General features: G+C 44.6%; 1 protein-coding gene across 1 annotated transcript in view; it reads right to left on the bottom strand.

Moving 5' to 3' along the window:
• The window catches only part of abcc10 (ATP binding cassette subfamily C member 10), a 127,017-nt gene that overhangs the window by 26,418 nt on the left and 77,411 nt on the right, over positions 1-23,188 (bottom strand). The window contains exons 13-14 of the mRNA XM_033020518.1: positions 13,538-13,661; positions 8,892-9,063 (exon numbers count right to left, since the gene is read on the bottom strand). Of these exons, the coding sequence (XP_032876409.1) occupies positions 8,892-9,063; positions 13,538-13,661 (296 nt within the window). The remainder of the gene's footprint in view (positions 1-8,891; positions 9,064-13,537; positions 13,662-23,188) is intronic.

The raw sequence follows: 23,188 nt of genomic DNA, 5'->3' as shown, positions 1-23,188 counted from the left end.
CAATTTTTCTCTTCTAATTTCTTTTGTCAGGTACTGCTGTATGTGATAAGGCAAAGCAAAGTTTGACTGGGCAAGTAACATTCTCCCCATTAAAGCTAGAGACCATCAAAACCTCCTCACACCATCAATTACAGATCGGGAACTGATCCTTCATGTCATAGTCAAAGGGCATGGAAACAATCTCTTCAGCCAAACTTGTCCATGTCAATGAAGATGCCCCATCTACACTCGTCCCACCTGCCCATGTTTGGCCCATATCCCTCTAAACCTTTCCTATCCATGTACCTGTTAAGATCTTTTCAAGGAACAATATTGAAACAAGACAATGGTTAGACATAGTACATATTTGTGATGGAGAAAATGACATATTCTCTAAGACTGAAAGAAGGCGAGTTTAACAGAAAATGGGAAAAATGGATTAGGTATAGAAATAAACACTGTATAATTTTATTGACAACAATGTAAGTTATTGGAAAATGTTTTAATAAGAAAATAATTCTGTACACTACATCATTAATTGTACTGTTGTACGTTTCACAGCATTGTTGTATGTTTTGTTGTTATATTTTGTTGTATTTTATTTGTGTATGCATAAAAGCAATAAAGACTAAAGTGAAAAAAAAATAAACAAGGAACTGCAGGTGCTGGTTTGCGTCCACGTGTTGAAGTAACCCAACAGATCAGGCATCATCTCTGGAGGACATAGTTCCGGAGTTCCGCCACGCTCCATGCTGGGGCTGCTGCTCTTCACGTCGAATATTAATGATTTGGATGATTGAAGGCTTTGTGGCCAAGTTTGCCACTATTATTACGAAAATAGGTGGAGGGGCAGGTAGTGGAAAGAAACCAGGGACGGCAGGATTTGGACAGGTTAGGAGAGTGGGCAATGAAGTGGCAGATGGAATATAGTGCAGCAAAGTGTGGAGTCATGCATTTTGGTAGTAGGAATAAAGGCGTAAGATTATTTTCTAAATGGGGAGAGAATCCAGAAATCAGAGGTGCAAAGGGACTTGGGAGTGCCGGTGCAGGATTCTCAAAAAGTTAATCTGTAAATTGAATCTTTAGTAAAGAAAGCAAGCGCAATGCGAGCATTTATTTCGAGAGGGTTTATATTCAAAAACAGGCTGAGGCTCTATAAGGCGTTAGTCATGCCGCATTTGGAATATTATGACAATTTTGGGCACCATATCTGAGGAAAAATATGCTGGCTCTGGAGAGGGTGCAGAGGAGGTTTACAAGAATGATCCCAGGAATGAGTAGGTTAACATATGATGGCCGTTTAACTGCATTGGGACAATATTCGCTGGAGTTTAGAAGCATGAGGGATATTGAAACGTACAGAATAATGAAAGGCTTGGATAGAGTGGATATGGAGAGGATGTTTCCACTAGTGGGAGAGTCTACGACAAGAGGTCATAGCTTCAGAATTAAAGGACGTTCTTTTCGGAAGGAGATGAGGAGAAATTTATTTAGTGGTCAATCTGTGGAATTCTTTGCCACGGAAAGCTGTGGAGGCAAAGTCAGTGCATATTTTTAAGGCAGAGATAGATAGATTTTTGACTAGTATTGGTGTCAGAGGTTATGGGGAGAAGGCAGGAGAATGGGGTTAGGAGGGAAAGATAGATCAGCCATGATTGAATGGCGGGGTAGACGATGGGCCGAATGGCCCAGTTCTACTATAATTTATAATTTTATGAACATAGATATGTGAGGTTTCATATTGGGACTCTTCTTCGGAATAATGAGGGGTGGGGGTGCAGAAAGCTGGGAGGGGCAGGAAAAAAGGTGGCCTGTAACAGATGGATACAGGTGAAGGGGGGGCTTAACAGGCGGATAGTTGGACTAAGGCCAGAGATGAAAAAACTGAAGGAGTGAAACGGACTGAAGAATTAAGAATTGCCAAGCTAGAGGAACAAATGTAGGTGGAGGGAAGAAATAGGTGCTGTTGGGGCACAGAGGAGGAAGGGGGTGAGGGGGGGGGGGGGGGGGGGGGGGGGGGGATAGAGTGGGGAGGTGTTTTGATGTTTCCTATATTTGAAGAATTCAATGCTCATACTGTTGGATCGTGAGCTATCCAATTGGAATATGAGCAGCTGTTCCTCCAGTTTGCATACGATCTCGCTCTGGCAACGAGGAGGCGCAGGACAGAAAAGTCAGCATGAGAATGGGAAGAGGAGTTAAAATGGTTTGATGGAGATGTGTAGTGCCCTCCATAATGTTTGGGACAAAGACCCATCATTTATTTATTTGCCTCTGTTCTCCACAATTTGAGATTTGTAATAGAAAAAATCACATGTGGTTAAGGTGTACACTGTCAGATTTTAATATAGGCCATTTTTATACATTTTGGTTTCACCATGTCGAAATTCCAGCACTCTTCAGGAGTCAGGTGTGGCTTTGTCAATGACCACTGTCCACAGAAGACTTCATGAACAGAAATACAGAGGCTACACTGCAAGATGCAAACCACTGGTTAGCCACAAAAATAGGATGGCCAGGTTACAGTTTGCCAAGAAGTATTTAAAAGAGCAACACAGTTCTGGAAAAAGGTCTTGTGGACAGATGAGACGAAGATTAATTTATATCAGAGTGATGGCAAGAGCAAAGTATGGGGGAGTGAAGGAACTACCCAAGATCCAAAGCATACCACCTCATCTGTGAAACACGGTGGTGGGGGTGCAAGGGAGCAGTGGACCAGACAGGAAGAGCGGACGGAATTACCACGGAATTACTACAGACAGCCAAACCAGTAGGTAATTTACGGCTGGGGTGAGTACTTTCCCATTTATAGGAGGTAGGATTATATAAATAAGGGGTGTATCAATACAGTAATCCGGGTAGGGGATTCTTAAATAGGACCAGTTAATTACTTATATAAGATGGGCAGCCAGGAGATGTGCCAATACTGTGAGATGTGGGAATTTGTCGACACCATTGATGTAGATGATCCCTACAGCTGCAGTAAGTGTTTGAGGCTAGCGGAACTCGAGCTCCGCATTGATGAGCTGGAGACCCAACTTCATACGCTGCGGAACATCAGGGAGGGGGAGTATTACCTGGATGTTTGGTGCCAGGGGATGGTCACACCGACCAGTTTAACTAATTCAGTAGTTAGTGAGCAAGGAAAGGAAGGTGTGGCCATAAGCGAGGCAGGTAGGGGGAACCAGGAGGAGATGCGGCAGGAGCCACAGCCCTTGTCCCTGACGAGCATGACCGAGGCTCTTACTCAATGTGAGGACGGGATCAGGGGCTGTGGGAGGGATGAGCAACCTGGCTGCAGCACCGTGGATCAGGGGGCCATTGAAGAGGGGGGAGTTAGAAGAAATGCCGTTGTGATAGGGGATAGTATTATTCGGGGGGTAGATAAGGTTCTCTGCGGCCAGCAGAACATGTCCCGAAGGCTGTGTTGCCTACCCGGTGCTAGGGTTAAGGATATCTCTGCGGTGCTGGAGAGAAATTTGCAGAAGGAGGGGGAGGATCCAGTGGTCGTGGTCCATGTGGGGACCAATGACATAGGAAGGACGAGGAAGGAGGATCTGCTGAAGGAGTTTGAGCAGTTAGGGAATAAATTAAAAAGCAGAACCTCGAGGGTACTGATCTCCGGATTGCTACCTGAGCCACGGGCCAAATCGGCGAGGGTACGTAAAATTAAAAAGCTGAATGCGTGGCTCAAAGACTGGTGTGGGAAAAATGGGTTTGGTTTCTTGGGCCACTGGCACCAGTACTGGGACAGGGGGGATCTGTTCTGTAAGGACGGACTTCACCTGAACGGTGCTGGGACTGGGGTCCTGGCAAATCATATAACTAGGGCAGTAGAGAGGTCTTTAAACTAAGTAGCGGGGGGGGGAGGTATCAAGGGGGGTAATAACGGCAGGGGTAGAGGAAATAGAGCAGGGTATCAGTGGGGAAGCGGAAAATCAAAATGTGACAGGAGGATCCAGAATGTGTGAAGATAAAGCTCTAGATGTAAAAGGGCAAAAAACGGAAAGGAAGGGTAGTAAAAATCATCTGAAAGTGCTTTATCTAAATGCACGGAGTATTCGAAATAAGATAAATGAATTAACGGTGCAATTAAGTATATATAGTTATGATATCGTGGCCATTACGGAGACATGGCTGCAAGGGGATCAGGACTGGGAGTTAAATATAGAGGGGTACTCGACAATTAGAAAAGATAGACAGGAAAGAAAGGGAGGAGGGGTGGCCCTTTTAATAAGGGAGGGAATAACGGCAATAGAGAGGAAGGATATTGCGTTGAAGGATCAGGATAGTGAAACAGCTTGGGTACAGATAGAGAATAACAAGGGGAAAAAAACACTAGTGGGTGTAATTTATAGACCTCCAAATAGCTGTGACGCTGTTAGTCAGAACATAAATCTGCAAATAGTTGACGCATGTAAAAAGGGAACTGCTGTAATCATGGGGGACTTCAATTTTCATATTAATTGGGCAAACCAAACTGGGCAGGGTAGACTAGAGGAAGAGTTTATAGAATGTATTAGAGACGGGTTCCTAGAACAGTATGTCGCAGAACCGACAAGGGGGGAGGCAATCTTGGATCTGGTCCTGTGTAATGAAGCAGGATTAATTAAAAATGTCATAGTTAGGGACTCGTTGGGAACAAGTGACCACAATATGGTCGAATTCCATATTCAAATAGAAGGGGAGCAGGTTGAAACTCAGGCTAGGGTGCTTAGTCTAAATAAGGGGGATTATGAAGGTATGAGGACTGAGCTGATCAAAGTTGACTGGGATAGCAGACTCAAGAATAAGACGGTACATGAGCAGTGGTGTACGTTTAAGGATCTACTGTATAACCTTCAAGAAAAATTTATTCCTATGAAGAAAAAAAGGGGTAAGGGTAAGAACAGTCAGCCATGGCTCAGTAAAACTATAAAGGATAGTATTCGGCTGAAGGCAAAGGCATATAAGGTAGCCAGAGATAGTGGGAGGGCAGAGGATTGGGAAGCATTTAAAGGTCAGCAAAAAATAACTAAGAGATTAATTAAGACGGGGAAAATAGACTATGAAAGGAATTTAGCGAACAACATAAAAACTAATAGTAAGAGTTTTTATAGCTATATAAAAAGAAAAAGGGTGGCTAAGGTGAACGTTGGTCCATTGGAGGGTGAGACTGGAGAGTTGTTGGTGGGGAACATGGAAATGGCAAAGGCATTAAACGAGTATTTTGTATCAGTCTTCACCATAGAAGACACAAAAAATATTCCAACGCTGGATAAACAGGGGGCGGTAGGAATGGAGGAGCTAAATACTATTAAGATCACCAAGGAGGTGGTATTAGGGAAATTAATGAGACTGAAGGAGGATAAATCCCCTGGGCCTGATGGATTACATCCAAGGGTCTTGAGGGAGATAGCGGTGGGGATTGTGGATGCATTGGTGATAATTTTCCAAAACTCCCTGGAGGCAGGAACGGTCCCAGTGGATTGGAAAATGGCCAATGTAACACCTATATTTAAAAAAGGAAGTAAACAGAAGGCGGGTAACTATAGACCGGTTAGTCTAACATCGGTGGTGGGTAAAATGTTAGAGACAATTATTAAAGAAACACTAACGGGGCACTTGGATAAACATGACTTCATCGGACAGAACCAGCAAGGTTTTGTGAAGGGGAAGTCCTGTTTAACGAATCTGCTCGAATTCTTTGAGGAAGTAACAACCCGGGTGGATAAAGGGGAACCGGTGGATGTGGTATACTTGGACTTCCAAAAGGCTTTTGACAAGGTGCCACATAAGAGACTATTGCTAAAAATAAAAAATTATGGGATTGGGGGTAATATATTAGCATGGGTAGAGGATTGGCTAACAAATAGGAAGCAGAGAGTGGGGATAAATGGTTCATACTCGGGATGGCAACCGGTAACTAGCGGGGTTCCGCAAGGGTCGGTGCTGGGACCCCAGTTGTTCACAATTTATATAAATGATTTGGAGGAGGGAACCAAGTGTAATATATCAAAATTTGCGGACGATACAAAAATGGGAGGAAAAGTAGGGGATGAGGAGGATAGGAAGAGTCTGCAAAAGGATATAGATAAGCTAGGTGAGTGGGCAACAACTTGGCAGATGAAATTTAATACTAATAAATGTGAAGTCATTCACTTTGGGAAAAAAAATGATAGGGCAAGTTATTTTCTAAATGAGGAGGAGCTGCGTTGTAATGCAACGCAAAGGGATCTAGGGGTATTAGTACATGAATCACTAAAAGTTAGTATGCAGGTGCAGCAAGCAATCAGGAAGGCCAATGGAGTTTTGGCCTTTATTGCTAGGGGGATTGAGTATAAAAACACGGAGGTCTTGCTGCAGCTGTACACAGTATTAGTGAGACCACATTTGGAATACTGTGTACAGTTCTGGGGTCCATACTTAAGAAAGGATGTACTAGCCCTGGAGACAGTGCAGCGAAGGTTTACAAGATTAATTCCTGCAATGAGGGGATTGACATATGAGGAAAGGTTAAGTAGGCTGGAACTCTACTCTTTGGAGTTTAGAAGAATGAGAGGCGATCTCATTGAAACATATAAGATCGTGAGGGGCCTTGATCGGGTGGATGCACCGAGGATGTTCCCAATGATCGGGGAAACTAGAACTAGGGGACATAGTCGCAGAATAAGGGGGGGCTCTTTTAAAACTGAGATGAGGAAGAACTTCTTCACCCAGAGGGTGGTTAATTTATGGAATTCACTGCCCCAGGGAGCAGTGGAAGCAGAAACGTTAAATATATTTAAGTCTAAAATAGATGGTTTTTTAGCTGCCAAGGGGATAAGGGGCTACGGGGAGAGGGCAGGGATATGGACCTAGGTATGGTTAGTATAGTAAGACCTGAGTGATCTCCTGGACAAGTGTCGATCGCCTGGATTGGGGTCGGAGAGGAATTTCCCGGATTTTTTTCCCGAATTGGACCTGGGTTTTTATCCGTTTTTTTGCCTCCCCCAGGAGATCACGCGGTTCTTGGGGTGGAGAGGGGTGATAGCGGTATAAAGGGGAGGGTAGTGTCTTGTGTTCTGTGTCTTGTGTCTACTGTTTGTGGGTAAGTGTGTCTGTTTAGTGTTCAGCCATGAGCGAATGGCGGTGCGGGCTCGACGGACCTGGTGGTCTACTCTCGCACCTACTTTCTATGTTTCTATGTTTCTATGTGTTATGGCCTGGGCATGTATGGCTGCTGAAGGTACTGGCTCACTTATCTTCATTGATGATACAACTGCTGATGGTAGTAGCATAATGAATTCTGAAATGTATAGACACATCCTATCTGGTCAAGTTCAAACAAATGCCTCAAAACTCATTGGCCGGCGGTTCATTCTACAGCAAGACACCCAAACATACTACTAAAGGAGCTAAAAAATGGTCAATCTTGAGTGGCCAAGTCAATCACCCGATCTGAACCCAATTGAGCATGCCTTTTATACGCTGAAGAGAAAACTGAAGGGGACTAGCCCCCAGAACAAGCATAAGTTGAAGATGGCTGCAATACAGGCCTGGCAGAGCATCATCAGAGAAGACACCCAGCAACTGGTGATGACCATGAATCGCAGATTTCAAGCAGTCATTGCATGCAATGCTAAACATCACATTACATTGCTGTGTCCCAAACATTATGGTGCCCTGAAATGGGGGGACTATTCATAAACACTGGTGTAATTTCTACATGGTGAAACCAAAATGTATAAAAATGGCCTTTATTAAAATCTGACAACGTGCACTTTCACCACATGTGATTTTTTCTATTACAAATCTCAAATTGTGGAGTACAAATAAATAAATGATGGGTCTTTGTCCCAAACATTATGGAGGGCACTGTAGATCGGCGAGAGCTACCATAGACTTGTCAATCGTTTCGCTGAACACTTGCAAATGATCTGCCTAGGCTTACTGGATCTCCCTGTTGCTAACTATTTTAATTCCTCTCCCCAGAGTGAGGCCACAAGCAAACTGGAGGAGCAACACCTCATATTTCACTTGGGAAGCTTACAACCCAACATCATGAACGTTGAATTCTATCATTTTAGGTAATTTCAAAACCCCTCCTCCTTCTTACACAAAATGTCACCCATTCCTTCTCTCCAGAGATGCTGTCTATTGCACAGTTACTCTAGATTTTTGTGTCTATCTTTGGTTTAAACCAGCATCTGCAGGTCCTTCCTACACATTCTGTACTCAATATCCTGACTGACGAAGGCCAATGTACCAATAGTCTTCTTGACCATTCTATTTGTGGCACCACTTTCAAGAAACTATGTACCTGCACTCCCAGGTCCCTTTGGGCCACAACACTCCCAGGGCCCTGCAATTCACTGTGAAAGTCCTGCCCTGGTTGACTTCCTAAAACACCTCACAGTTATCTGCATTAAACTCCATTAAACATTCCTCAGCTCACTTGTTCAATTGATCAAGATCCTGCTGTAATTGTTGATAATCAGCTTCACTATCTGCGATACCAACCAATTTTGTGTCATCTGCAAACCGACTACATTCCCATCAAAATCGTTGATATAAGCCACAAACAGCAATGGGTCCAACACCAATCCTTGAGGCACAGGACTCCAGTGTGAAAAACAACCTTCTACCATCAATCTTTGCTTCCTTCCATGAAGCCAATTCTCTATCTAGTCGGTCATCTCTCCCTGGATCCCATGCAATCTGATCTTCCAGTGCAGCTTAACATGCGGAACCTTATTGAATCCTTGTCGGACATTTTTCCGAATCTTACACAAACATGATTGAAATGAGCATAAAAAGACACAAAGTGCTGGAGCAGCTCAGCGAGTCAGGGAGCATCTCTGGGGAACATGGACAGGTGACATTTCAGATCGGGGCTCTTCTTCAGATCAGGTTCCCATTAATACAGACGGATAAGGTGAGGAACCACTAACCTGCATTGTGCGAAGTAGAAGTTTGTGGTGAACAACAACAGCAGCACGGATTCCACCACAGGCAAAGAGGAAGGCTCGCATTCCTGAGAATACGGTGTTTGCAGCACCAATGACACCAAAAACAATGAGGTAGAACTTGACATCCGGCAAAATGCTTGTATTGAAGAGGGACCTTTCAACAAAGACAGAAAATGATAGACAGTGATCTGTAACATTATACCACATCGTAAAATCTGACATCTATATTCTGGAAGACCTAAAGTCAGCAGAGCTGCACATTGAGCATTGATACTGTATCTCACTTAATTTACTACAAGAGTATTCATTGTTTACATTTTCAGCAATCACATGACGCAAACACAACAAACTACACCAATACACAGTGAAGACCACTTTACCACATTCTGGCCGTGACATGAGAGGACAATGCCCTGATGGGAACAGTCCCTCAGTACAGCTCCACACACAGAGCGGAACAGTTCCCTGTACTGATCCTCAGACTGAGCGGAATTTTACCCTGCATTTGTCCTGCACTGATCTACCCATTGTCATTCTGTCCTGATCCACAGACAAGGGAGGTGGAAGGGGAAAACGGTTGTCCAGTACAGATTCACGGACTAGGGAGAACACTCACTATCTACCAGTGTACACACTAAGGGGAATAATTATAGAACAGTACAGCACAAGCACAGGCTCTTCGGCCCACAATGTCTGCGCCAAGCGTGATACCAAGACCATCTCTAATCTACTTGCACATAAATTATATCTCGCCATAACAATATGCCTCTCCAAAAGTCTCTTAAATATCATTATCGAACCACCACATGGCAGCACATTCCAGGTATTCAATACCACCTGTGTGAAAAGACTTGCCCCGCACATCTCCTTTAAACTTTGCCCATCTCTCCTTAAAGCTATGCCCTCTAGTATTTGAATTTTCCATCCTTGGATAAAGGTTCTGACTGTCTATATACACTTCTCATACATTTATATACTTGTTTGAGTGTTACTCGAGTTATTCGAGTGTTAATAAATATTTTGTACTAAGCCTTGGTTTAGAGTCTTTTGTTCAACACGTCAGTTGATACCCAATAGAGGTAATAGGAACAACAATCTGTTTTGAGCTTAATACCAAAATAAACTAATCTCACATGATCCATATCCCTCCATTCCCCCCCATCTACCGTACTTATACTGTACATCATATAATTACATATATGTCATATAATTATATATGTACGTCATATAATTATATATAAATATAATTATAAGGCCTCCCTTCAGTCTCTGTGTTCAGAGAAAACAATTCACATTTGTATAACCTAATACCACCTAATCCAGGCAGCACTGTTGTAAACCTCTTCTGCACACGCTCTAATACCTCCACATCTTTTCTGTAATGGGCCGACCACATAATACTCCAAATGAGACTCGCCGACCATTTCACTGAACATTTATGCTTGGTCCAACTAGGCCTACGGAATCTCCAATTGCCAATCATTTCAATTCCCCTTCCCATTCCCACACAGACCTTTCAGTCCTGGGCCTCCTCCATTGCCAGAGTGTGGCCACATGCAAAATGGAGATACAGCATCTCATATTTTGCTTGGGTAGCCTAAAACCAAGCAGTATGAATATTGAATTCTCTAATTTTAAGTAACTTCATCTCATAACCCCCCCCCCCCCCATTTTCTGACCTACCCTCCTTGCCCCTTCCCCCTCCCTGGTCATAGAGTGATACCGTGTGGAAACAGGCCCTTCGGCCCCACATGCCCACACTGGGCAACATGTCCCAGCTACACTAGTCCCACCTGCCCACGTTTGGTCCATATCCCTCCAAACCTGTCCTATCCATGTACCTGTCTAACTGTTTCTTAAATGTTGAGAGAGTCCCAGCCTCAACTTCCTCCTCTGGCAGCTTGTTCCATCACCCACCACCCTTTGTGTGAAAAAGTTATCCCTCACAATCCTATTAAATCTTTTCCCCTTCACCTTAAACCTATGTCCTCTGGTCCTTGATTCACCTACTCTGGGCAAGAGACTCTGTGCAGTTACCCAATATATTCCTCTCATGATCTTATACACCTTTATGAGATCACCCCTCATCCACCTGCGCTCCAAGGAATAGAGTCCCAGCCTATGCAACCTCTGCCTATAGCGCAGACCCTCTAGTTCTGGCAACATCCTCATAAATCTTCTCTGTACCATTTCCAGCTTGCCAACATCTTTCCTATAACACGGTGCCGTGTTACTGAACACAATACTCTAAATATGACCTCACCAACGTCTTATACAACTGCAACATGACTTCCCGACTTCTATACTCAATTCTCTGCCTGATAAAGATCAATGTGCCAAAAACTTTTTTGACCACCTTATCCACCTGCGACCCCACCTTCAGGGAACTATGCACTTGCACTCCTAGATCGCTCTGCTCCACAACACTACCCAGATCCCCACCATTCACTGTGTAGGTCCTGCCCATATTAGACTCCCAGAAAATGTAACACCTCACATTTTTCTGCATTAAATTCTATCAGCCATTCCTCAGCCCATTTGGCCAAATGATCCAGATCCTGCTGCAATTTTTTCACAACTATCTCCATTATCTGCAAAATCACCTACTTTGGTATCCTCAACAAACTTGCTAATCTTGTATGTTCTCATCCAAATCATCGATGTAGATGACAAACAGTAATGATCCAGCACCAAACCCTGAGGCACACCACTAGTCACAGGCCTCCAGTGTGAGAAGCACCATCACCCTCTGATTCCTTCCATGTATTCATTCAGCTATTTCTCCTTGAATCCCATGTGATTCCAGAGCAGCCTACCATGAAGAACCGTGTTGAATGCTTTACTGAAGTCCATATAACATCTACAGCTCTGCCCTCATCAACCTTTTTGGTCACGTCTTCAAAAAACTCAATCAAATTTGTGAGACACAATCTCCCATGTATACGTATAAAACCATTCTGACTATCCCTAATCAGCCATTGTCTGTCTAAATGCCTGTGTATCCTATCCCTCAGAATACCCTCTAGTAACTTTCCAACTACAGGTGTTAAGCTCATTGACCTATAGTTTGCGGTATTTTCCCGGCAGCCCTTCTTGAATAAAGGCACAACATTTGCTACCCTCATGTCTTCCGACACCTCTACTGTATTTAAAGACGACTTGTAAATTTTAGTCTCTATAAATTTGTTGTAATTTTACTAGTTCCACAGTTCTCCACATTGTTTCTCTTGAGATCACATCTTCCCTCGCCAACAATGGACCTAACATGTCATTAGTACCAGTACTGGTACCAGTCTGAAATCATTTGTGGCTGGCCCTGATCTTTTCTGGCCTCCATCTCTTCACCTCCCCCCACCCAACCCTACTTTGTGTGAAGAAGGGTCCTGAACTAAAATGTCACCAATCCTTTTTTTCCAGAGATGCTGCCTGACCTGCTGTTTTACTCCAGCACTCTTTGACTGTCTTGACTTATCATGGCTTCCTGATTCTGTCACATCCCCCTGGTCCACACACCAACAGTCACCCTGTATAGTCTTCCTGCACAGTCACCCTAACCTGATCCACACTATGAGGGGAGCGGTGATCCAGTAAAGATCTAGATACTGATGGAAACAGTTGCCCAATACTGATTGACACATTGAGGGGAACAGTCACTCAGTACTGATCCACACATTGACAGGAACACTCTGTACTGGTCCCACACATTGAGGGAAACAGTCCACATGCCGAGAGAACAGTGATCCTGTACTGATCTCACACTGAAGTAAACAGGAACCTTGAAGAGATCTCTACACTGGGGAGAGCAGTGGCCCTGTACCGATCCACACACTGAGTTGCCCTCTACTGATGTACATGGTGATGCGAACAGTCATCCTTTACCACTGTACTCACTGAGGGAAACAGTCAGCCAGTACAGATCTACACATCAAAGAGACCAGTCGCCCACAAATGGTGCAGATACCAAGAAGAACTGTTCTCTATACTGTTCAACACCCTAAGAGGATTGGTGTCATGTGCTGATGCACACAGTGAGGGTAACAGTCGTCGTACACTTATCCACTCTCTGATGGAAACAATCGCCTAGTACTGACCCACACATTGTGTAGTCATCCTGTACACCGAAGATAGGTGTACCAAGGTGTAACCAACGACTTCCTCCTGCTTAGTCATCCTGTACAGATGCACACACAGAGAATAGTCTCCCAGTACCGATTCACCCAAGGTAGCGAACAGTTGTCCTGTACTGATGCACACACTGAGGGGAACAATTCTCTGTACATTACCACACACTGAGGGGAACAATTCTCTGTACATTACCACACAATGAGGGGAACATTTATCTGTACATTACCACACAATGAGGGGAACATTTATCTGTACATTACCACACAATGAGGGGAACATTTATCTGTACATTACCACACACTGAGGGTAAAAGTCGCCCTCTACTGATCCACACTATGAGGGCAGCATCTAATCACATTCAAGCAGATGAAATGCTCATGGTGCACTGAAGGACACTTAAGAAAGTTAATGGTGTTTCACGCACTGAAGAACATGTAAACCACCTGACATTCATCCAAGGAACGATTTCACCATCTGCATGTGCGCAAATTTCCTTTGCTTACCGAATGAATCGCATCATGTGATGTGTGGGGTCCATTTCGGAATTGCTGTTTGATGTGGAGTCAGTTTTGTTTTTCAGATGAGAGATCCAATGAGAGAGCCACCAATCAGACAGGTTACGCGTGGCTGTAACAGAAGAGATTGTGAAACGTTACATCTAAATAACCCTCTTTGTGAAATACCTTCATGTTTGTAGTTCTGATTGGATGTTGACTGTCATGCTGCATGTAGGAATGGAGGAAGCAAACCCAGAAATTTCCCGTCCAACTGCACTAAAGTACCAACCATATGACAAGGAAATTGAGTCAACTATATTGTCTTGGGCACATTGGGAGATTAATCTTATAGGCCTGATTGACAAACATGGCAGAGACCAAGAGAGGGTGAGAGGTGTGGAATCTCAAGAGTCAAGCGTGTTTAATTGTCATATGTATCAAAAACAGAACAGTGACATTCTTACTTACAGCAACATTACAGGTCTGTGAACATAGTACTCACAAATAACACAATCAACAAACAAAAGTTCAATAAACAAAAAAAAAAATTACAAAGTCTCCAGTGCTACTGAGATAGTTTATAGTTCGTAGTTTCTTTGGTGTTTGGAGTGTTCAAAAGCCTGATGGTTGTTTCGACAAAGCTGTTTCTGAACCTGGAGGCTACAGTTTTCAGACTCCTATATCTTCTTCCCGATGGCATGAGTGAGATGAGAGCGTGGCCAGGGTGGTGAGGGTCATTGATGATGCCAGCTGCCTTTTGAGACAGCACCTCCTAAAGATCCCTTCAATGGTGGAGAAGTCAGTACTTGTGATTGACCAGGCAATGCCCACCACTTTTTGTAATCTCCTACATTGCTAGGCATTTGAGTTGCCGAACCAGGCCATGATGCAACCAGTACCATATACCCATAGAGGTTCAAGAGAGTATTTGTCGATATACCAAATCTCCTCAATCTTCAAAGGAAGTAGAGGCATTGATAGGCTTTCTTCCTGATCACATCAATGTACTGGGCACATTGTTTTTCAGACATATGCGCAGTCAGAAACTTGATTTAGACTTTACTTTAGACTTTACAGATACAGCGTGGAAACAGGCCCCATCAGACCACTGAGTCCATGCCAATCACCCCGTTCACTAGCACTATCCTACACACTAGGGACAAATTACAATTTTTACCAAAGACAATTAATTTACAAACCTGTACGCCTTTGGAGTGTGGGAATAAACCTGAGCACCCAGGGAAAACAGGGTCTCGGGGAGAAGGTACAAACTCAGTACAGACAGCACTCGTAGTCAACATCAAACCCGGGTCTCTGGCACTGTAAGGCAGCAGCTCTGCCATTGCGCCACTCTGCCGCTGTTTGTTGACGCTGTCCACCACTAACCCTTTGATGAAGACATGTTCGTAGATCCTCAGCCTTCCTCTTCTAAAGTCAACTATCAGCCATGGTCTATGGTGAGGGAGGGATTGGGGGAGGGGAGGAGGAGATGGTAATGAGGGAGGGGGAGAGAGTGCTAGGGATGAGGGGAAATGAGCTGCGCCTGTGCAATTGGGGGCTGTGGGTGAGTGGTGGAATATTGCGTTGGGGGACCAAGCCTCCTGTGTGACAGGGACCCAACAGATCCCACTTTGTCTAGTTTGTACAAATTGTGGTCTGTTGACGAGGAAGTCAAAGATCCAGTTGCAAAGGGATGCACAGAGACCCAGTTCCCTGAGCTGTGTAACAAGTTTTCTAGGGCACGAGGATGTTGAACGCCAAGCTGTAGTCAATGTAGTCTGACACATGTGTTTTTTATGCTCCAAGTGGTCCAATGCAGAGTGGCGAGCCAGCAAGATTGCATCGCCCCTTGATCTATTATGGTGGCAGGCTGATTGTAGTGGGTCCAGGTTCTTGCTAAAGTAGGAAATGATACGCACCATACCCACCCTCTTAAAGCAGTCATAGAGGCATGTCACCTTACCTCTCTAGGGAACCCGTATTATTGGGTCCTTTTGAAACAGATGGGAACCTCAGACCTTGATATTGAGAGATTAAAAATGTCCACAAAACCTAGTTAGTCCTTGCAGGTTTTGAAAACATGATCAGGTACACCAGCAGGTCCAGATGTCTTCCAAGTGTTCACCCTCATGGAGGATCCTCTCAGGTCATTCTTAGTGACTGAGATCACAATGTTATTGTGGCTATAGGGGCCCAAGAAGCCATATCAATGTCTTCCCTTTCGTAACTTGTGTAGAAAGAATAATGGTCATCTGGAATTGATGCCCCGCTGATGCTTGAGCTGCCACTTGCTTTTGCCTTGTAGGAAGTGATGGAATGCAAGCCCTGCCGCAGCTGCTGAACGTCCGTGTCATCCTCCAATTTGGAGCAAAAGTCCCTCTTCCACAGTACTGGAACAGTATGGCACTATTTTTTATCTCTCATTCTTTCCTGGATCAATCCTAGCACTCCTCAACCAGGAGATTTTCAGACTTCAGTAATATTCACCACAAAGAAAAGCAAATCAGGCACTGACAGATTGTGCCTCAGATCTGAGCATTTCCTGACACAATCCAATGCATGAGCTGAAGCGAACACCAGAAGAAGAAGAGTGTAGGAAAGAGCTGCAGATGCTGGTTTAAATCGAAGGTAGACACAAAATGCTGGAGTAACGCAGTGGGACAGGCAGCATCTCTGGAGAGAAGGAATAGGTGACGTTTCGGGTCGAGACCTTTCTTCAGACTGAAGAAGAGTTCTCTCTAATTCTGCTCTCAGCGACTTCAGCTCATCATGCAACGCCTGACAGTGCCTGTGATTCTCACAGTAGACACGTGCATACGTCAGAAGGGATTTCTCAACAGGTTTCAGCATAGGGAGTGATTTCCCCCCACTCTTTTTACTTGCTCACCTCCCAGTTTAAACCAGCTAACCCAGCACCTTGCAGCCAAAGCTTCCAAATGGATTCATGAGCAGAGGTAGTGAACAAATGCATGTTATATTAGACCTGTACAAAGAGTTGGTTGGGCTACATCAAAAACAGTGTTTCCAATTCTGATGAACATCTGAGAGGAGTGGGAAAAATAGTTACCAGAACAGTTCCATAGACATGGAATGTGAAAGCTGTACTTGATTTCTTTGGAGAAGATACGATGGAAGGAAGATTTGATCATGTTGTACACAGTGGTAGTTGGTTTGGATACAGGAAGCTTATGGTCTAAGAACATACAACCACCAGATGAATGGACAGACTTTGGGGTGCAAGGCTATAGTGCACTGAGAATGGCCACACAGGTGGATAGGATAGTGAAGAAGGATTTCAAACACTTGCCTTCATAGGCTGAGACATTCAGTATAAAATTTGGATAGGCCACAGGTGGAGTATTGTGAACAATTCCAGTCACCACACTACAAGAAGGGAGTATTAAAAAGTGAAGAAGAAATTCACCAGGATGTTGCCTGGAATGGAGGGCTGAATTTATAAGAAGATACTAGACTAAGTGGGACCCGTTGGGTCCCATGTTCACACGGGAGGGCTGGTCCCCCGACGCAATATTCCACCTCTCCACCAATTCCAATATTGGTGGCCAGTGGGGTGGCTTTCTGGAGTGCTGGTATGGGTTCTTGGGGTGGCAGCTCAGTCCCTCAAGCCTGATCTGCTGGCAGCTCACTCAGGGCTGGTGGGCTGGCAGTTGACTCATGACTATTCCTTGAAATTCCATTTCAAGCAGGGTGCAAGGCCACCAAATTCAAATCCATGTTCCTACCATTTCAAGCAGGGTGCAAGGCCTCCGAATTCAAGTGCAGTTTCCAACCACTTCAAGCAGGGTGCATGGCCACCGAATTCAAGTGCAGTTTCATACCACTTCAAGCTGGATCCAAGGCCACAAAACTCAAGTGCAGTTTCATACCACTTTCAGCAGGGTGCAAGGCCACCAAATTCAGTGCAGTTTCATACCACTTCAAGCAGGATGCAAGGCCGCCAAATTCAAGTGCAGTTTCATTCCACTTCAAGCAGGGTCCAAGGCCACCAAATTCAAATGCAGCTTCATACCAATACATGCAGAGTGAAACCACCATAAAACACCAAACTCATAGTTCAGTAGACATTCAGTGTGTTCAGTTGATTCACAGCTCAGACAGAGTCATGACCTCTCTCTCCCCCATCATGCAGAGACTGAGCCACACCCACACTTCCGGGGTTTATAACCCCTCCCCCTCCCACCGGAAAAGGTGTGGCTTTCAGGCCGTGATTGACAGGAGAGAGATTCTCAACATTTTTAAAACATTAATAACACCTTTATTTTTCATTGATGGGAAGAATTCTCTGCACCTGCTCAGCAAGATGAGTAAGATGGCCAAAAATCACAGCCATATGTTGTAGCGTGTTATCTAAAATCAATATACAGTGCAAACAGGAAGTAAGTGCATTTGCAGTAGTGCTTTTAACTTCAAGTCAAAGCACCCAAGCCGCCATTTGCAGTAAGTAGTGCCTTTCAACTTCAAGCCAAAGCACCCAAGCCACCATGTGCAGCAAGTAGTTCCTTTCAACTTCAAGCAAATCACCTGCCACCATTTGCAGGCAGTGCCTTTTTACTTCATGACACCATTTGCAGTAAGTAGTGCCTTTCAACTTCAAGCCAAAGCACCCAAGCCACCATTTGCAGTAAGAAGTGCCTTTCAACTTCAAGCCAAATCACCCGCCACCATGTGCAGTAGTGCCTTTCAACTTCAAGCCAAAGCACCCAAGCCACCATGTGCAGTAAGTAGTTCCTTTCAACTTCAAGCCAATGCATCTAAGCCACCATTTGCAGTAAGTAGTGCATTTCAACTTCAAGCCAAAGCACCCAAGCCACCGTTTGCAGTAAGTAGTGCCTTTCAACCTCAAGCCAAAGCACCCATGCCACCATTTGCAGTAAGTGGTGACTTTGAACTTCGTCAAAGCACCCAAGCCACCATTTGCAGTAAGTAGTGTCTTTCAACTTCAAGCCAAAGCACCCAATCAACCATTTTTAGGCAGTGCCTTTTTACTTCAAACAAACCATATTTTCATTTTCAAACTACGTTAAGGGTTTGATGGGGGGGGGCAGTTAGGACTGGGATGAGAACAAACTTTTTTCACGCAGAGAGTTGTGAATCTGTGGAATTCTCTGCCACAGAAGGCAGTGCAGGCCAATTCACAGGATGTTTTCAAGAGAGAGTTACATTTCGTTCTTGGGGCTAACGACATCAAGGGATATGGGGAAAAAACAGGAAAGGTACTGAATTTAGATGAATAGCCATGATCATATTGAATGGCAGTGCTGGCTCGAAGGGCCGATGGCCTATTACTGCACCTATTTTCTATGTTTCTATGCTTGAGTATATGGCAATAAAACTCGATCACTTGATTTTGAAGCATTCATGCATGGTGGAGGTATAATGTAGTCATAGACTGATACAATGTGAAAACAGGCTCTTCAGTGCAACTTGCCCACATCCGCCAACATGTCCCAGCTACGCCACCTGCTTTTGGTCCATACCTCCAAACCTGTCCTATCCATGTATCAGTCTAACTTTTTCTTAAATGTTGGGATGGTCCCTGTCTCATCTACCTCCTCTGGCAGCTTGTTCCATACACCCATCACCCTTTGTGTGGATAAAGTTACCCCTTAAAAAGTTACTTCTTAAAAATACTTCATACAAAAAACATTGAAATCATACTTCTACAGTGCACTAAAACATGATTTTAATACATCAAATTTCAAAAAGTTCCTACCCTGGGAGGGGGGACACCCTTCTTCCACACCCTCTCCCCACTCGGTTGCTCCACTCCCTCACCGGGTACCCCCAAGGCCAGTGATCAGTGATCGCACAGCCTCCCCCCTTTCAAAAACGCTCCAATCCAATTTAAAGCATATATATTGCATTCAAGTGTAAGTTAAAAGACTCGCTACAGTGTGCACCATATTGCACAATTTCAAGCTGAAAAATGCAAATGTTCCATACCAATGGGAGGGGGACACTCTCCTCCCCCCCCCCCCCCCCCCCCCCCCCCCCCTCCCGGTCGCTATACTCCCTCGGGCTTGGTCTCTCGCAATTTCTCACTCCCAACTCGCCCAATGTTGGCAGCCCTGAAGAAGTGCCTTTCAACTTCAAGCCAAATCACCCGCCACCATTTGCAGTAAGTAGTGCCTTTCAACTTCAAGCCAAAGCACCCAAGCCACCATGTGCAGTAAGTAGTGCCTTTCAACTTCAAGCAAATCACCCGCCGCTATTTGCAGTAAGTAGTGCCTTTCAACTTCAAGCCAAAGCTCCCAAGCCACCATTTGCAGTAAGTAGTGCCTTTCAACTAAGCCAAAATACCCGCCAGCATTTGCAGTAAGTAGTGCCTTTCAACTTCAAGCTAAAGCACCCAAACAACCATTTGCAGGCAGTGCCTTTTTACTTCAAACAAACCATATTTTCATTTTCAAACTACATTAAGGGTACTCACGGTTGTGTAGACATTTGTTCACTGTTATTCAGAGCTCAGAGAGACGTGACCCTTGGCTTCATCCATCTTTCAGAGAGTGAGTGAGGCACACCACTTCCTGGATTTATAGTCCCCCCCCTCCCTCCAGCAGGGGCAGCAGAGAGAATGGTGAATTTTTAAAAAACATTAATATCTCTCTGATTTGCCATAGATGGGAAAAATCCTCTGCACCCATTAGGCGGAGGGGGGCTCTGAGCGAGGTGGCCAAAAATGACGGCCGTAGGTGGCGGCGTTCTGTCGGAAATCGCAGCACAGTGGGCCAAAAGCAGTCAAGATCAGAGATTTAGTAATATAGATTTTTAGGCTGGGTTTATACTGACTGAAACATTGAAGCTGAGGGGATTTTTAAGAAGTTTATTAAATTATAAGGGCATAGATAGGATAGATAGAGTCTTCTTCCCTGGGCAGTAGTGACTAGAGAAAGAGGTGAAATATAAAGACAATCATAGGAGTAGGTGTTTCTCAGAGCGAATGGTGAATATATAGAATACTAGACTAAGTGGGACCCGTTGGGTCCCAGCATCACACAGGAGGGCTGGTCATCCAACGCAATATTCCACCTCTCCACCAATTCCAATATTGGTGGCCAGTTGGGGGGGGGGGGGCTTTCTGCAGCGCTAGTATGGGTGTTGTGGGCTGAAGGAACTGGTTTCCAGAGGGCTAGTATGCAAATTGTGCGCCAAATGGATTCTTGGGCTGGCGTCTCAGTCAATCAAGCCTGTTGTGCTGGCAACTCACTCACTCATGGCTGGTGGGCTGGTAGTTGACTCACGGCTAATCCTTGAAATTCTATTTCAAGCAGCTTATAAGGCCACCAAATTCAAGTGCAGTTTCTTACCACTTCTAGCAGGGTGCAAGGCCACCAAATTCAAGTGCAGTTTCATACCATTTGAAGTAGGGTGCAAAGCCACTTAAGACAGCGAGTCGTGACCTCTCCCTCATCCATCTTGCAGAGACTGAGCCACACCCACATTTCCGGGTTTTATAACCCCTCCCCCCCCCCCCCCCCAACGGAAAAGGTGTGGCTTTCATGGAGTGATTGACAGGAGAGAGATTCTCAACATTTAAAAAAAAACTAATAACACTTTTATTTTTCATTGATGGGAAGAATTCTCTGCACCTGCTCAGCCGAGGGGGACTGAGTAAGATGGCCCAAAATCACAGCCGTAAGTGGTAGCGTTTTATCTAAAATCAATATAGAGTGCAAACAGGAAGTGCATTTACAGTAGTGCCTTTTAACTTCAAGCCAAAGCACCCAAGCCACCATTTGCAGTAAGTAGTGCCTTACAACTTCATGCCACCATTTGCAGTAAGTAGTACCTTTCAACTTCATGCCACCATTTGCAGTAAGTGGTGCCTTTCAACTTCAAGCCATTGCATCCAAGCCACCATTTGCAGTAAGTAGTGGCTTTCAACTTCAAACCACACCCAAGCCACCATTTGCAGTAATAATGCCTTTCAACTTCATGCTACCATTAGCGGTAAATAGTGTCTTTCAACCAAGCCAATGCACCCAAGCCACCATTTGCAGTAAGTAGTGCCTGTCAACCTCATGCCACCATTTGCAGTAAGTAGTGCCTTTCAACTTCAAGCCAAAGCTCCCAAGCCACCATTTGCAGTAATAGTGCCGATCAACTTCAAGCCAAAGCTCCCAAGCCACCATTTGCAGTAAGTAGTGCCTTTCAACCTCATGCCACCATTTGCAGTAAGTAGTGCCTTTCAATTTCAAGACACACCCAAGCCAAGCCAACCAGGGGAGGGGGGGGGGGGGGGGGGGGCTTTCTGGAGCGCTAGTATGAACCATTTTAGAACCAATATACATTTTTTTTTGCAAGCTTTAGAACCAATAGAGACACTTTTTGCAAGCTTTAGAACCAATAGACATTTTTTGAAAGCATTTGAACCAATAGACATTTTTTTGCAAGCTTGAGAACCAATAGGCATTTTTTTGCAAGCTTTAGAACCAATAGTCATTTTTTTGCAAGCTTTAGAACCAATAGACATTTTTTTGCAAGCTTTAGAACCAATAGACATTTTTTTAAAGCATTTGAACCAATAGACATTTTTTTGCAAGCTTGAGAACCAATAGGCATTTTTTTGCAAGCTTTAGAACCAATAGTCATTTTTTTGCAAGCTTTAGAACCAATAGACATTTTTTTGCAAGCTTTAGAACCAATAGACATTTTTTGCAAGCTTTAGAACCAATAGACATTGTTTTGCGAGCTTTAGAACCAATAGACATTTTTGCAAGCTTTAGAAGCAATAGAGACACTTTTTGCAAGCTTTAGAACCAATAGAGATACTTTTTTGCAAGCTTTAGAACCAATAGACATTTTTTGCAAGCTTTAGAACCAATAGACATTTTTTTGCAAGCTTTAGAACCAATAGACATATTTTGCCAGCTTTAGAACCACTAAGGGCACTTACATTTGAGTAGACATGTGTTCAGTGTTATTCACAGCTCAGAGAAACGTGACCCTCTGCCTTCCTCCATCTTGAAGAGACTGTGTGGCACACCACTTCCTGGTTTTATAGTCCCTCCCCCCTGCCGCCAGCGGGGGCAGCAGAGAGAATGGGGAATTTTGTAAAAACATTAATATCTCTGTCATTTTTAATCGACGGGAAAAATCCTCAGCACACATGCGGCGGAGGCGGGCTCTGAGCGAGGTGGCCAAAAATGACAGTCGTAGGTGGCGGCGTTCTCTCGGAAATCGCAGCACAGATGGCCAAATGCGGTCAAGAGCAGACTTTTAGTAATATACTAGACCAAGTGCAGACCCGTTGGGTCTGTTCCCCCAACGTGCGGTTGTGGGGGGGAAGGCGGCATGCAGCGTCACACACACTAACTATCCCCTCTCCCCCCCCCGCACTCACGCTAATTACCCCCCTTGATATTATATTAATATTATTAATTTGCTCCTTTTACCCCATAACCACCCTATCTACTGACGCATAGCCCCCAACTTGCAGTCACATCTAGAGAGGGGGGGGCGGGGGTAGAGAGTGAGGGCAGAGAGAGAAGGGGCAGAGACAGAGAGAGATGGGAGGAGAGAGAGAGGGTGAGAGTGAGGGGGAGAGAGAGGGGGTGCTGAGAGGGGGTTGAGGGGGAGAGGTGGGGAGCAGGGAGGGGGAGCAGGGAGGGGAGGGAGGGTGGAGGGAAGAGGGTA

Source organism: Amblyraja radiata, chromosome 5 (assembly GCF_010909765.2).
Source record: "Amblyraja radiata isolate CabotCenter1 chromosome 5, sAmbRad1.1.pri, whole genome shotgun sequence".
Taxonomy (NCBI): domain Eukaryota; kingdom Metazoa; phylum Chordata; class Chondrichthyes; order Rajiformes; family Rajidae; genus Amblyraja; species Amblyraja radiata.
The sequence above is the reverse complement of the archived record's forward strand: the minus strand, read 5'-3'. Positions and strand labels throughout refer to the sequence as shown.